Source organism: Taudactylus pleione, unplaced genomic scaffold (genome assembly GCF_031769625.1).
Source record: "Taudactylus pleione unplaced genomic scaffold, aTauple2 ptg000148l, whole genome shotgun sequence".
Lineage (NCBI taxonomy): Eukaryota > Metazoa > Chordata > Amphibia > Anura > Myobatrachidae > Taudactylus > Taudactylus pleione.
Window position 1 is genome coordinate 2,427,931 of NW_028284550.1, and position 15,160 is coordinate 2,443,090.

General features: G+C 43.3%; 1 protein-coding gene across 1 annotated transcript in view; it reads right to left on the bottom strand.

Moving 5' to 3' along the window:
- The window catches only part of LOC148522291 (uncharacterized), a 105,876-nt gene that overhangs the window by 13,969 nt on the left and 76,747 nt on the right, over window positions 1-15,160 (bottom strand). Inside the window, exons 16-17 of the mRNA XM_088474175.1 lie at window positions 4,642-4,724; window positions 4,185-4,250 (exon numbers count right to left, since the gene is read on the bottom strand). Coding sequence (XP_088330301.1) covers window positions 4,185-4,250; window positions 4,642-4,724 — 149 coding nt within the window. The remainder of the gene's footprint in view (window positions 1-4,184; window positions 4,251-4,641; window positions 4,725-15,160) is intronic.

The following is a 15,160-nucleotide window of genomic DNA, read 5'->3' on the forward strand; positions in this document are numbered from 1 at the left end:
TGTTCAGCATAAACCTTATTATTACTACAATTTCTTTTTAGTCTTTTCAGTTGTCCACCAGGTATGGAATTAATCCAGTTAAAATGGTGACAGCTTGTCGCCGAGAGGTATGTTCCAGAATCGGTAGGATTTGTAAATGATTTGGTATTGATTATACCCTCATTGATATATACAGTAATATTGAGAAAACTGATAGTACTATCTTGTATATCAAAAGTAAGTACAATATTTTTATCATTGGCATTTAAAAATCTGCAAAACTCACTTAAACTGTCCCTTCCTCCTCTCCATACAAAGAAAACATCATCGATGTATCGTGTGTAGGACACCAGGTTCGCTCCAAATGGATTATTACTCCAGAGGTGATTAAGCTCCCACAAACCCATAAATAGGTTTGCATAGCTTGGAGCGAACCTGGTGCCCATCGCATTCCCCGTTTTTTGAAGAAAAATATAATTTTTAAACAAAAAGAAATTAGATAATATAAACTCTATGCCCTCAATAAGAAAATCTTGTAAATCCTGAGATAAGTTTGAAAGGTCCAAAAAAATAATGTGTTGCCTCTACACCATCACTGTGTTCAATGATGGTGTAGAGGGAACTAACATCAGCTGTAACAAGAAGAAAATCCTTCTCCCACACAATGGTATCCAATAACACCAGAAAATCTCTAGTGTCCTTAAGATGCGACTTATTCAAAATTACCAGTGGTTCAAGGAAAAAAATCTATGAAACTTGACAATTTCGATGTTATTGAATTAACTCCCGATTTAATGGGTCTACCGGGGGGTTTATCTAACCTTTTATGCACTTTAGGCAAGATATAGATAACTGGGATCGAAGGATCATCTATTTCAATAAATTTAGCTTCTTTATCAGTGATGATTTTTTTATATACTGCTTTTTCTATCATCTCCCGGAACTTTAAACGGGTACGTTCTGAGGGATCTCCCCTCAGTTTTCTATATATTTTGACATCTTGTAGTTGTCTCATGACCTCCGCTTCATAGTCCGTGTTGTTCATAAGTACAATCCCCCCCCGCTTGTCAGCTGGTTTAATAACCAGTTCTTTGTTATTATGTAGATCTCTCATGGCCTTCCTCTCTTTATTTGTCATATTATAGTTTTTTTGTTTCTTTATTTTATTTAGATCTTCCAAAACCAATGAGGTGAAAGTTTCAATATAGGGTCCTCTCAAATGTTGTGGGAAGAAAATGGATTTAGGTCGAAACGGGGTGAGGGACCTCACCTCCGTCTCAGTATTTTCCCCATCATCAGGGCATGGAGTTTCCTGGTTAGCAAAAAACTTTTTTATCGTTAACTTCCGAACAAATCTTTGAATGTCAATATAGATATTAAATGGGTCCACATGATTCGTGGGAGCATAGTTTAAGCCCCTTTGTAACACTGAGGTTTCTTCCTGGGAAAGAATATGTGAACTTAAATGAAAAATCTTTACAAGGGCTAGTTCTTCACTATCTTAATGTCCTATTACAGAGGTATTGGTTTTGTTAAAATTTGGTATTAATGTCTTTCTCATCTTGCCATTCCAAATCCAGAGCCTATTAACATTTTCTATGCTCTCTGGGTATAATCGGTGGATATAAATATCCACTGAGAATGAAACATATATGGGTTATTGGATTTATGAATTGTATCTATGCATACAAGGTTCCCAGTATGAATTTTTTATAGGATGACTAGAACACTTCCTGCAACGCGTAAATGGTTGCCATGACAACATATGAAGAAATTAAGAAAATGTTTTGGTATCATTGTTTATTCATATGCATTGAAATAATTGTATAATCCTTTCAGATGTATTTATTATATGTACACACATGTATTTATAAAATTTTAAGTATCGTTTATCTATTTACGATTTATTGTAGCTAATGACTGATGTCATTTCCTTGGTGATTGGGATTGACTGTTCAGGGTTTAAATACCAGGCTCTTTCACACTGTGGATATGTCTTGATCGCCACGAGTGTGAACAGCCTTTTTTATCCTGTCATATCAGGTTTGCATTTCATCTTTTTGATACTTTGATTTTTTTAAAAAAATTTTTTCATGTTCTTTATTTTTTGTATTTTTTATGGACATATATATATTTTTTTATGTTTGAGACCTATGACTGACCTTTTGTACAGGCCATCATTTGTTTTACTTATATGCCTTAATTATTGCCCTATTTTTGGGGTAAATTGTCACAATAAAATAGATTTTTTACTTACCTGGATTAACATCTATTTTTTGCTGGATTAATATATTTTTTGGAGACTGTGACTGCATATGGATAACAAATCACTAAGAAAATTGGGAAAAGAAACCTTTATGCGTCTCAAGCTATCTACATTTATCGTGAGTGGGGTACGCTCCAAATTGGTGGATGTATTTAAAGATACCTTGATGTGTTTGAACTTCACACCCTTATAGTGAGTGGGGTACGCCACACTTTTTCCTCTGTTTATCCTGGTTGGAGCCATATAGCCATTTTCACATGGTGGTGATGTTAAAGAAACCTTTTGATACATGAAAATGTACGATTGAGTGTGAGTTGGGGTACGCCTGCACTTCATTGAATGAACTATTTTCTTCGCAAAGAATGACATAGATACTTTATAACCAAATAATAAGAAACTGTATTACACATAGTGTTTTTTGTTTTATTTGTATCTTCATGAGCATATATGCACTCGGGAGGTCAGAGAAGGAAGGGTCCTCCGGATTTCCAGCACGAATAATTCTGTCTTCTAAGAAACGTAATATTCCATTTATATATATTTTTTTGCACTTTAGCGCCTCCATTTTGAGTCACATTTCTTTTGTTTATCAACAATACAACATATAACTATTATACACACAGTAACTTACGTTTAAAATAAGTATTATATTTATGTATGAATAGGCCTGAAATTGACCAATCGTAGAAGCCTCAATGGGCTATTATCAGCCAAACATATTATACAAAATTAGTATTGTAAAAGAAACACAATGACATTATTTAGATCTTACATAGGATCCTAATAAGTATGATTCTCCAATAAATGATATTACATTTGTAGATAACGTATGACATCATCAAGCACCTGCTGATAGGGTATAATTATTAGAGATGTGCGGTTGCGGGTCCCAGAGAACCAAAAACAACCAAACTTAGGGGTTCCGAATCAGAGTTGAAATCACGTTGTGGGATCAGAGTCAGACTGAGTCCCGGTTCAGGTCTGTAGTCAGTTCGGAACTCGGATTTAAAACCGAACTCGGGTTTTGGTTTGCATGTAAACAGGTCCAAACATGTCCAAATTACATGATTTTAGCGGTTACAAAAATAAACAATAAAGATCCAAAACCAAAACATGGGGATCCTCTCACATCTCTAATTACTGTACACAGTTATAGGTCAGAAGTAATCAGACTGGAACCGTGTATAGCACCTCAGAATATATACATTTTGCTGTACACAGAGATGTGCAGTATATTTGATGATAGCATGCATGGGGATGCAGTTATTTTGCCGGCGGAAGGAATGCCGGCCGTCGATATACTGATGCCGCCTGGTATTATGCAGGCGCCGATATCCTGAATAAGATCAGGATACTGGCGTTGGCACCCCAAACCGCCAGAATCCCGAGCCTACTTGGCCGGGAAAGTATGTCCTTGTCCCCGGGGAAGGGGGGTTAGGCACCTACGGGGGGAACATAGGGTTAGGCTGCAGGGAGGGTGGGTTAGGGTTAGGCACCACTAGGGGGGCTTAGGGTTATGTACCCACATCGGGAGACTTCGGTGTAGGGTGCGGGGAAGAGGAGTTAGGGTTAGGCACCACCGGGGGGGGGGAAGGGATAGGCACCACAAAAGGAGGATTAGGGGAAGGAGGGGGGGCCGGGGAGGGATAGTATACTTACCTTACCTCATCAGGATCTTCACTTATAGCCGTCGTTAGTTCATACCCATTCCCATGCATGTTAAAACACAAAAATAAACAGACCTTTTTCCAAACGGCCATACTGCAAAAGGCATTTATCCATCCTGCAGGGCATGTTTAGCTTGACACACTATCAATCCCTGGCATAGTCTGCTTTGTAGCCCTCCAGCAGGTGAGTAAAAATAATTTTTTATGACCCCCCCTCCCCCATTTGTTAGAAATTGGACTCTACTCTACATGATGGTCCTCATATAACTCACCATCCATAATAACTCCGCATCCACTGCTGGCCAATCCTCCTCCTTCTGATAGTGATCTCCCTTTATCTGCAATCAGTATAAAAACATTTTCAATGCGTTTTACTCCCGTCTGTGTGCATTACATTACATACCAGTACTTGACTGACAGTGAGGTTTATGTAATAGGTTCCGAGATTACAGAACCGGTGGGATTTTAGCAACTTCACTGCAAAATTTTAATCGGCAATCAAGTATATGGCTGGTTAGGCCATATAACTGAAGACTTCTTTAAATTTAGTGTTGAATTTGCAGAAATCCAGCCGGTTCTGTAATCTCAGAACCTATTACATAACCTCAATATCTGTGTAATGTACAGTGCAGAAAATATAAATTTTTTATGAATTAAATTTAAAACGTGAGTACATTTTAGATCCAGCAATATAGAAATAAAATATAAAAATATAAATACTCGTATCACCTGGCTTTTATCATGAATTCTGAATTCAGGTAAGTCATGCTTTGTATTCTCTTTACAGTTTATCTGTAGTGAATGGAATACATCTGTAAAACAACAATAAGCATTAAGATTAGTAAATGACTAGAGGTTTCCTAGTAGCTGTCTAATTCACTTAATACTAATCTTCTAAAAATATATCATTTGAAAGAATGGAACATTCTAACAATAATAATGTTATTTCTCTCCACCATTCAGGTTTCTCAAACAAATTAGAAAAAAAATAATAATAATCTGCATATACCCGACATGCTGGCATAAAGATAGAGGTCTGTACCATCACAAAGGCCAAATTCATCCAATGAGATCTACTCCATACTAATGTCACACCCACCCACTGAGATCAGCTCCATTACTAATGTCACACCCACCCACTGAGATCTGCTCCATTACTAATCTCACACCCACCCACTGAGATCTGCTCCATTACTAATGTCACACCCACCCACTGAGATCTGCTCCATTACTAATCTCACACCCACCCACTGAGATCTGCTCTATTACTAATGTCACACCCACCCACTGAGATCTGCTCCATTACTAATCTCACACTCACCCACTGAGATCTTCTCCATTACTAATGTCATACCCACCCACTGAGATCTTCTCCATTACTAATGTCACACCCACCCACTGAGATCTTCTCCATTACTAATGTCACACCCACCCACTGATATATGCTCCATTACTAATGTCACACCCTCCCACTGAGATCTGCTCCATTACTAATATCACACCCTCCCACTCAGATCTGCTCCATTACTAATGTCACACCCACCCACTGACATCTGCTCCATTACTAATGTCACACCCACCCACTGATATATGCTCCATTACTAATGTCACACCTCACCCAGTGAGATCTACTCCATTACTAATATCACACCCACCCACTGAGATCTTCTCCATTACTAATGTCACACCCACCCACTGAGATATTCTCCATTACTAATGTCACACCCACCCACTGAGATCTTCTCCATTACTAATGTCACACCCACCCACTGAGATCTGCTCCATTACTAATGTCACACCCACCCATTGAGATCTGCTCCATTACTAATGTCACACCCACCCACTGAGATCTTCTCCATTACTAATGTCACACCCACCCACTGAGATCTTCTCCATTACTAATGTCACACCCACCCACTGAGATCTGCTCCATTACTAATGTCACACCCACCCACTGATATATGCTCCATTACTAATGTCACACCCTCCCATTGAGATCTGCTCCATTACTAGTATCACACCATCCCACTGAGATCTGCTCCATTACTAATGTCACACCCACCAACTGAGATCTGCTCCATTACTAATGTCACACCCACCTACTGATATCTGCTCCATTTCTAATGTCACACCCATCCACTGATATCTGCTCCATTGCTAATGTCACACTCACCCACCGAGATCTGCTCCATTACTAATGTCACACCCTCCCACTGAGATCTGCTCCATTACTAATGTCACACCCACCCACTGATATCTGCTCCATTACTAATATCACACTCACCCACTGAGATCTGCTCCATTACTAATGTCACACCCACCCACTGAGATCTGCTCCATTACTAATGTCACACCCACCCACTGAGATCTGCTCCATTACAAATGTCACACCCACCCACTGAGATCTGCTCCATTACTAATGTCACACCCACCCACTGAGACCTGTTCCATTAGTAATGTCACGCCCACCCACTGAGATCTGCTCCATTACTAATGTCACGCCCACCCACTGAGACTTGTTCAATTACTAATGTCACACCCACCCATTGAGACCTGTTCCATTACTAATGTCACACCCACCCACTGAGACCTGTTACATTTCTAATGTCACACCCACCCACTGAGATCTGCTCCATTACTAATGTCACACTCACCCACTGAGATCTGCTACATTACTAATATCACACCTCACCCACTGAGATCTGCTCCATTACTAATGTCACACCTGCTTATTGAGATCTGATCCACTACTGTCACACCCACCCACTGACATCTGCTTCATCGCTAATTTCACACCCTCTCATTGAGGTCTCCATCTTTCCATCAGTAAACACACAGGGACAAATTAAATAAGGTGGTGGATTCTGGGACTGAAGAGATTTTGCGAGTTACTAGCTAACAGGATCGCCCACCTGAGGATGTAGGAAGACAGAGTTCCTGAAGTGAAGCTCAGGAGGCTCAGAGCAGCTGCCTCTCCATGGCCACCATGGATGTGAATGGTGATTTTAACAGAATTTCTCTGCAGCCGTGGCTTGCCCCAGTATCTCACCCCCTCTCTCCGAGGCACAGTAGCTTTTATTAAAATGGTATACAACAATTTGTTTTAAATAGTCCCTCAAATCTGCATATTTAAGAAAATATACTTAATTAGGTTTACATAGAAAAATAATATTTTTACTTACTGTAAAATCTCTTCATTGGAGTCCATCTGGGGGTGCCATTACCTCTGGGTTATTCATAGTGAGCTGCGGAGGTGGGCACTAACTAAGACTGGCTCCCACCCCCTATATAACCCCTCCCCTTCCACTAGAACGTAACAAAGCCAGAGAAAGACCCATGGAAGAGCTGAGAAAACCAGAAACCAGCAGGTAACTAGTATGAAACCATACAAGGGAGGGATCCCGGTATCACCCAGATGGAATCTAAGGAAGAAATGTTACGGTAAGTAAAAATCGTATTTCCTTTGTCATCCAGGTGGGGAATGCCTTTACTTCAGGGATCTAACAAAGCAAGTCACTTAAGGGAGGGGGGAGGGGTCTGCCTGACCGCTCAAAGACTTTTTCGCCCAACACTGGCGTCTCTTACTCCAAATGTATGGAAGCTGTAAAATCTTGTAAAAGTCTGTACAGATGACCAGTAAGCTGCTCTGCACAGCTGCTCAACCGATGCACCATGCTGTACAGCTCAAAAAGCCCTGACAGCATGAAGCAAGTGGGGACGAATTGAGGACGAAACAATCACAGTTGAAGACAAATATGCTGCCAGATGGCAAACGTGACCCAACTAGCGATGGATCCTTTAGAGGCTGAACAGCCTCTTTTTGGTGCATCAATCAACACATGCAAAGAATCCGTATGCCTCAAAGACGCAGTGTGCTCCAGGTAAATGCCTGATGGGTCTGCAGAGTTAATCTAAACATCTGCCTGTTTAATCGAGGGTCTGACTTCACCCATCAATGGCAAAAGGAATGGCTTTATATGAAGCCACCATTTTTCCCAGTAGCTGAATAGCCCTGAGGACTGAGATATGAGGCATCTGTAAAATTATCCTTATTTTGGATTAAAGATCCTGAATCTTTGCCGGCAGAAAAAACACTATGTGACACTGGTTGTTGAAGAGAAGACCTAAAAATACCATGCTCTGAGATGGAATTAAACTTGGGAAAATTGGTGATCCAGCCAAATCTCTAGAGCATGCTTATGGTAATCTGAAGATGTTGTTGCAATAGGTCTTGAAGGTACCCTTAGCATCAAATTGTCTAGATAAGCCAACACATGCCCCCCCCCCTACTCCTGAGTAGGGAGATCATGTGTGCCATAACCTTTATAAAGACTCTGGGAGTGGTGGACAAACCAAATGGCAGAGCCTGGAACTGAAAATGCTGGTGCACCATTGCAAAGCGCAGATGTTGATAACCACTCCTATAGGAATATGGAGGTAGGCATCGTAGATATTTATGGAAGCCAAAAATTCCCCTTCCTCCATGGAACAAATGACTGACCTTATGGACTCCATCTTGAATTTTACTAATTGGAGATCATCATTTAACCCCCTGAGGTTAACAATGGGACGAAACAATCCATCTGGTTTGTCTACCAAGAAAAGACTGGAGTAAAACCCCAGACCCTGCTGTAGTACGGAAACTGGAATAATTACTCCAGATCGGAAAGTGCAGAAATTGCCTGTATGAGAGTCGCCTATCTGCAACCATCCACAGGAGGAGGAGTGGAAAAGAATCTTTCTGGAACAGGACCCTCCAGATCTAAAACGTAACCCCTGGTTACCAGTTGACTTATCCAAAAATTCGGATTGGATTGAATCCAAGTTTCCCAGAATTTGAGTAAGCAGCCTCCCACCAGAGGACAGGTCCCAGTCTCGTGATAGTAATGTGGATTGACCTGCTGACTTAAGCAGCAGGATGACGGGTGTGGGGACACCACGCCCCCTGAAGGCACCTCTACGGGAACTCCTAGGCATACTCCAGAAGGCCTGAAAGCTTCCTCTGCCTTGGGCCCAAAAGGAACAAAACCTAGGAGATTTCGGATTTGGTGTTGAATCAGGAAGGTAAGGACTTTTGCCTCCTGTGACCTGAGAAATGATTTTAGTTGATTCTGAACCAAACAGAAAACCTACCTCAAAAGCCACTGCCTCTAAAGCATACTTGGATTCTATGTCTGCCGTCCATGTTTTAAGCCATAGAGAATGTCTGGCGGAAATGGCCAAAGTAGAAATATGAGTCTGCACATGGATAGTATTTATTAAAGCATCACCAATATAGGTCAGAGCTTCTGAAATCTAATCAGCTAAAGAACTAGTTTCAGACAAATCTTCTGATTGAAACCCAACAATCATCTGGGTCATCCAGGAATTGATAGCCTTTATCACCCAGGCGCTGGCCAGAACAGGGTGCAGCAAGACTCCTGACAAAGTGAATAAAGATCTAAGTACAGGCTCATTCTTTCTATCCATAGGATCTTTAGAAGTTACAGACTGTGTTTTAGGAATAATAGTATTCCTGACCAACCTAGCATAGGAGCATCCACCATGGGTGGAATTTCCCAAAGCTTGGTATCCTCTTCCGAAAAAAATAACGATAGTTAATTTTTTTCAGAATATGAAATTTGGAATCAGGTTTTAACCAGACTTAATATTTCTTCAAAATGTGAAAATTCAGATACATGTTTCTTCTTACATTTAAAGAAAGAAACCGAACTAGTCACTGGAATAGTTGTTTCCTGTAGATGCAAATTCTCCCTGACCGCATCTATCAACATAGAAACCCGTGATTCAGAATGGGAGTCACCTTCCCAATTTGAGGGGTCTTCCCAGTCGTAATCCAATTCACCTTCTTCCTAGGAGGAGGTGGCTGAAGCCTCATCTCCAAGAAAATCCACTGAGGACTAGCCAGAAAGTCTCTTAGTGACTGTGGCAGCTGCTGATGTTACCATTTTCTTTATGGAAGTTGCCATCTCAGCAAGACAAAGTCCCATATCCTCGGCCCATCTGGGCTCTACCGAGGGATCAGACATATTAGGTACTTGAGCACAGGGTATCATATAATTTGCCTGAAAGTGATGTAAATCACCTATGGCCTCAACCATAGACCTGGCCCAATCAGGCATCACCGACTGTTCAGCTGAACCTACCGATAATGAACAATCAGCACCGAGAGACCCTGAATCCATACAACCTTTACAAGTATGAAAAGTGACTGACGTTTTTGGAACCCTTGTCTGGTTTCTCCATATTGAGAGAGAGAGCGAGAGAGAGAGAGAGAGAGAGAGAGAGAGAGAGAGAGAGAGAGAGAGAGAGAGAGAGAGAGAGAAATGTAATCAATACAGATAGTGCCACAATGCCTATCCCGGACCTAAAGAAGACAGACCACAATGTGGGATAAATGTATAAACAATTTATTGTCCTAGATATGAATAAATAAGTAAATACCAAATGACAGATGGCAAAAATCGATAATAAATGAGTGGCTCAATATCTATAAACTCTGAGATTTCTTTTAATTTTCTGTGTTTGTTTATAAGAGGATTTAGATCTGCAAATAAACCATTCACAGTTTCATCCAAAATTGTGTATGAGGAGCACCAGCTGTATGCTCCAATTAGATACAAAGTGTTGTTTCCTTAGCAACAGTCTGTATTGAAAGTTAAAATTTAGCATATGCATATAAAAAATATCAGTTTTGCAAGTGTGCAACCAGAGGAGTAGCATGTAGCCAGGGCGCCCGGATCATGTGCGTGCTAAGGCGCCCCCCTCAAGTGTTCCAGGGAGTCCATTTGGGATTAAAGTAAAGAGAAGCAAAAATAAAGATTAGGGGAAGCATCAAAGTGAGGCATGGAGGGCTAAATATATTCCTCCTTCTTCCCCCTGTCTCTGCATCCTCCTGCCCCAGCTTTCCAGCCTCTTTCCATATCACTCCTGTAGTTGTACCCCTTATGCAGGGCCCTCTGTAGTTGTGCCCATATGCAGTGCTCCCTGTAGTGGTGACCATATGCATTGCCCCCTATAGTTGTGTCCATATTCAATGCCCCCTGTAGTGGTGACCATATGCAGTGCCCCCTGTAGTGGTGACCATATGCAGTGCCCCCTGTAGTGGTGACCATATGCAGTGCCCCCTGTATAGGTGCCCCTTAAAGTAGTGGCCCTGTAGTTCTGCCCTTTAAAGTAGTGCTCCTGTAGTTTTGCCCCTTAAAGTAGTGCCCACCCCCAGTACTTACCTGATCCATCGCGGCCATTGTCCGGGCTATCATTCCTGCTGCTGTGTAGACTGGATCTAACTAGATCCAGCAGGCATGGGCACGTAGGCTCCTCAGCGTGCGGGTGACATCATGACGTCACCTGCGCGCACTGCATCACTGGGAACACTGGCCTCTGAAGTGATCGGAGTCTTCCTTAGCCTCCGATCACTTCACAGGCCAGCGTTCACAGTTGCAGTGGGGAAGGCACAAGACGGATGTGCCTTTGATGCTGGCACCCGGCAGACTGTCAGCTTAGACAGCTGCCGGTTAGACAAGCGGCACCTTTGGCGCCTGGAGCTTGCGCTCCACTGGAACCGCCCTCCCTACACCCCTGTGTGCAACATCCAGCTTTAACCAGCTTGTAATATATCTTTGATGGAAATTTAGATTACTTGTACCAATATGGTAATGACAAATGGTCACTATAAGTCCACAGACGGTCCTTCAGATTCTTCTGAAGAAATTCTCAAATGAGAAAGAAAGGCGTTAAGGGTGTCCCTGGAGTAAAGTCTGCACTCCTGACCTGTTATTATCCCTGTGGATATCTGTGTGGAGTCTATTACATTATCCCAGACCTGCATTTAAACAAGGGAAATTGAACTATTTGCCGCTGCTGCTGCTGGAGCTCCAGAGTTGAATGCTCTCAGTAAGCGCCTCCGTTGAGCACCCTCATCACTACGGCTGGAGTGTGGTAATTGCCGCCCGCTGCTGAGCCTGGCGAGCCGCTATTCAGCTAACTACACTGCTTGGACGAAGCTTTCATGGAGAGCGTGTATAGTACAACTACGGGGGATTGATATCTGTCGCCCGCCGCTCTGCCAGAAGAATTGCTACATAGCCAGCAGTGACGCTCCTATCCATACCAACTCAGAGGTGAGATCCGGCATTATACGAAAGAGGACCTCCACCAGGTGAGCAGATTACCTGCGTATTGATCACCTGGCATACATATTTTAGCGGGCCACGAAAGAGCTTATTAAGTCTGGTCCCAGTGTTTTAGTACACAGAACTATGGGCTATATTGGCTGGCCATTTATCGCATATCTGCATTTATTGGGACCGTCTGTGGACTTATAGTGACCATTTGTCATTACCATATTGGTACAAGTAATCTGGATTTCCATCAAAGATATATTACAAGCTGGTGAAAGCTGGATGTTGCACACTTGCAGAACTGATAATTTTTATATCCATATGCTACATTTTAATTTTTGTTTTTCAATACAGACTGTTACTAAAGAAACAACACATTGTGTCTAATTGGAGCATACAAGCTGGTGCTCCCCATACACAAATTTGGATGAGACAGTGAATGGTTTATTTGAGATTTCTATACATTTTCTGTGTTTGCTTCTAAGATGATTTAGATCTGCAGAGTTTATAGATATTGAGCCACTCGTTTATTATCATTTTTTGCTATCTATGTCTTATTTATTCATATTTAGGACAATAAATTGTTTTTACATTTATCCCACATTGTGGTGTGTCTCTTTGGGTCCAGGATAGGTATTGTGGCGCTATCTTTTACTATTTTTCTGAATTCGGACTAAGGGGTAAATTTACTAAGATGGGAGTTCTATTTAAGAAGTGATGTTGCCCATAGCAACCAATCAGATTCCAGGTATTATCTTCTAGAAGGTGCCAAATAAATGAGAAGTAGAATCTGATTATTTGCTAGGGGCAACATCACTTCTTAAATAGAACTCCCATTTTAGTAAATTTAAATTCCACTGGAAAAAGTGTAGCACTTTTTAAATTGAAAAAAAAAAGGAGACTTAGAGCCTGATTCAGAGCCGGACGCTCTGACCAGAGCGCTCGCTCTGAATCAGGGCCCTCCTCCATGAAAATGGAGCGACCTCCTGGCCGCTCGCATAGCTGTGGGTGACCACCCACAGCATATGCGAGCGGCCAAAAAGATGGTCGCGATGGTCTTGACCATCGCGACCATCGGACTTGTGACGGAGACCCTGCGGTAGGGTCTCCCTGCCACAAGCCCTGGAGTGATTTTGGCCTTATCAGAGCCAAAATCACTCCCACTGACATCACTAGTGATGTCAGTGGGGCCGGTTTCAGACGGTAGGCGTTCCCATGGGAACGCCTCCGTCTGGCAGGCACGCCCACCAAAGGGGGCGTGCTGTCAATCAACATCGACAGCACGCCCCCTTTGGTGCGAGACCCGGAGCGACAGCTTGGCTGTCGCAGTCCGGGTCTCGCGCATGCACACGACTGGGCTCCCTCCATCATGCGCATGCGCAGTGGGGAACACCGACCAACTTGCGAGCGTACTGCCGCTCGCGAGTGGGTCTGAATGACCCCCTTAATACGACTCTAAATCACCTATCTGTTTACATGCAAAACAAACCCGGATTATTTGAAGTCCACATTTACTTGCAAAAAAAACAAAGGCAAACAAAGAATCATCAGTACAAAACAATGTACATTACTGCCTAAGGGCCTGATTCAGACCCGGTCGCTCTGACAGAGCGCTCGCTCTGAATCAGGGCTGGGCTTTTTTTTTTTTTTTGGAGCGGCCTCTTGGCCGCTTGCATAGCTGTGGGTGGCCACCCACAGCTATAGCAAGCAGCCATGATGATGGTCGCGATGGTCAAGACCATCGCAACCATCGTGCTTGCGACGAGACCCTTGTGGTAGGGTCTCGCCCATCGCATGGCCCAGAGAGCTTTCGGCTCTAACAGAGCTGGAAGCTCTCCACTGACATCAGCGGCCCCACTGACATCACTTGTGATGTCAGTGGGTCCGCTCCCAAATGGCAGGTGTTCTCATGGGAACACCTCCGTTTGGGCAGCCACTCCCCCGGCCCACCCACCGAAGGGGGCGAGCTGTCACTCAACATCTACAGCACGCCCCCTTTGGTGCAAGACCCGGAGCGACGGATTGTCCGTCTCTAGCCGGGTCTCGCGAATGTGCACGACGCTTGCAACCGTGTCTGAATCAGGCCCACAACTTCTGAGAACTAGTGCAGTAAAAGTGCTTATATATACACAACAATGTTATTAGACCAACATATATCACCAGGTTAAAACCCAAAGTAATAATCCCAGTTTAACTGCTTATCTGATAATAGACAGCCATCCCCAGCCAAGCAGAACTCCAGCAGCGCTCAAACACCAGACAAAACAATGTTTAGGGCGTGGCTATGAAGTACCGTGAGCCTGCTGTCACTCAAATATATGGGGGAGGTGTGGCCGGGCCCGCTATCGGCCCGCTGTCGGCGTCCTGCTCCTTTAGAAAGCCTGATGTCACAGGCATTTCCTAGCCGACAGCGCTGCCATCCAGAGAACCACAGCGCTCTGATGTTACCGCGTCTCACAGTGATGATGTCAGAGGTGTGCCTGCACGTGCAGTGGTGCCACATCATGGGGGCGTTCAATGAGCCTCCCTCTCCCACAAAAACTGGCAGTGAGTTTTGCTGTGTAACCTCAGCTGGAGGTTCCGCAGGAGGAATGATAAGGGGATTGAAAGCAATGGGTGCTGCAGAAACCTGGCGAGGTGGAGGCGCGTGCACCGGGCACCTACACCTGCTGCCACGTGAGTAATAACATGCCCGGCTGCTCTGCTAAGGCAGCGTGCCAGGAAGCAGTAATACAGCAAACAATGTCTTTTACATATAAAATGTATCAAGCTTACCTTTTTGCCAGCGGTCCTCTCAGATATGTTTTATGGCATGGAGAGTGACCCAGGGACTATGTAGTTTGGTGACTCTTCCAGGGGCCGTCTTTAGATTGGGATACAGGGTCCACACAAACCTCGATACTATCTAACTCCCACTCTGCTAGTGCTTGTCGCCTGTTGCCAGGAACTAAGCACCCAGACCAAACAGAAAAATAAAGAAATTAAACCTAACTAAAAGCTAGGGCCTAGCTAGTGACTTACTCCAAGGCACTATAAACAAGACTGAGGTTATAGTGGAAGGGGAGGGGTTATATAGGGGGTGGGAGCCAGTCTTAGTTAGTGCCCGACTCCACAGCTCACTATGC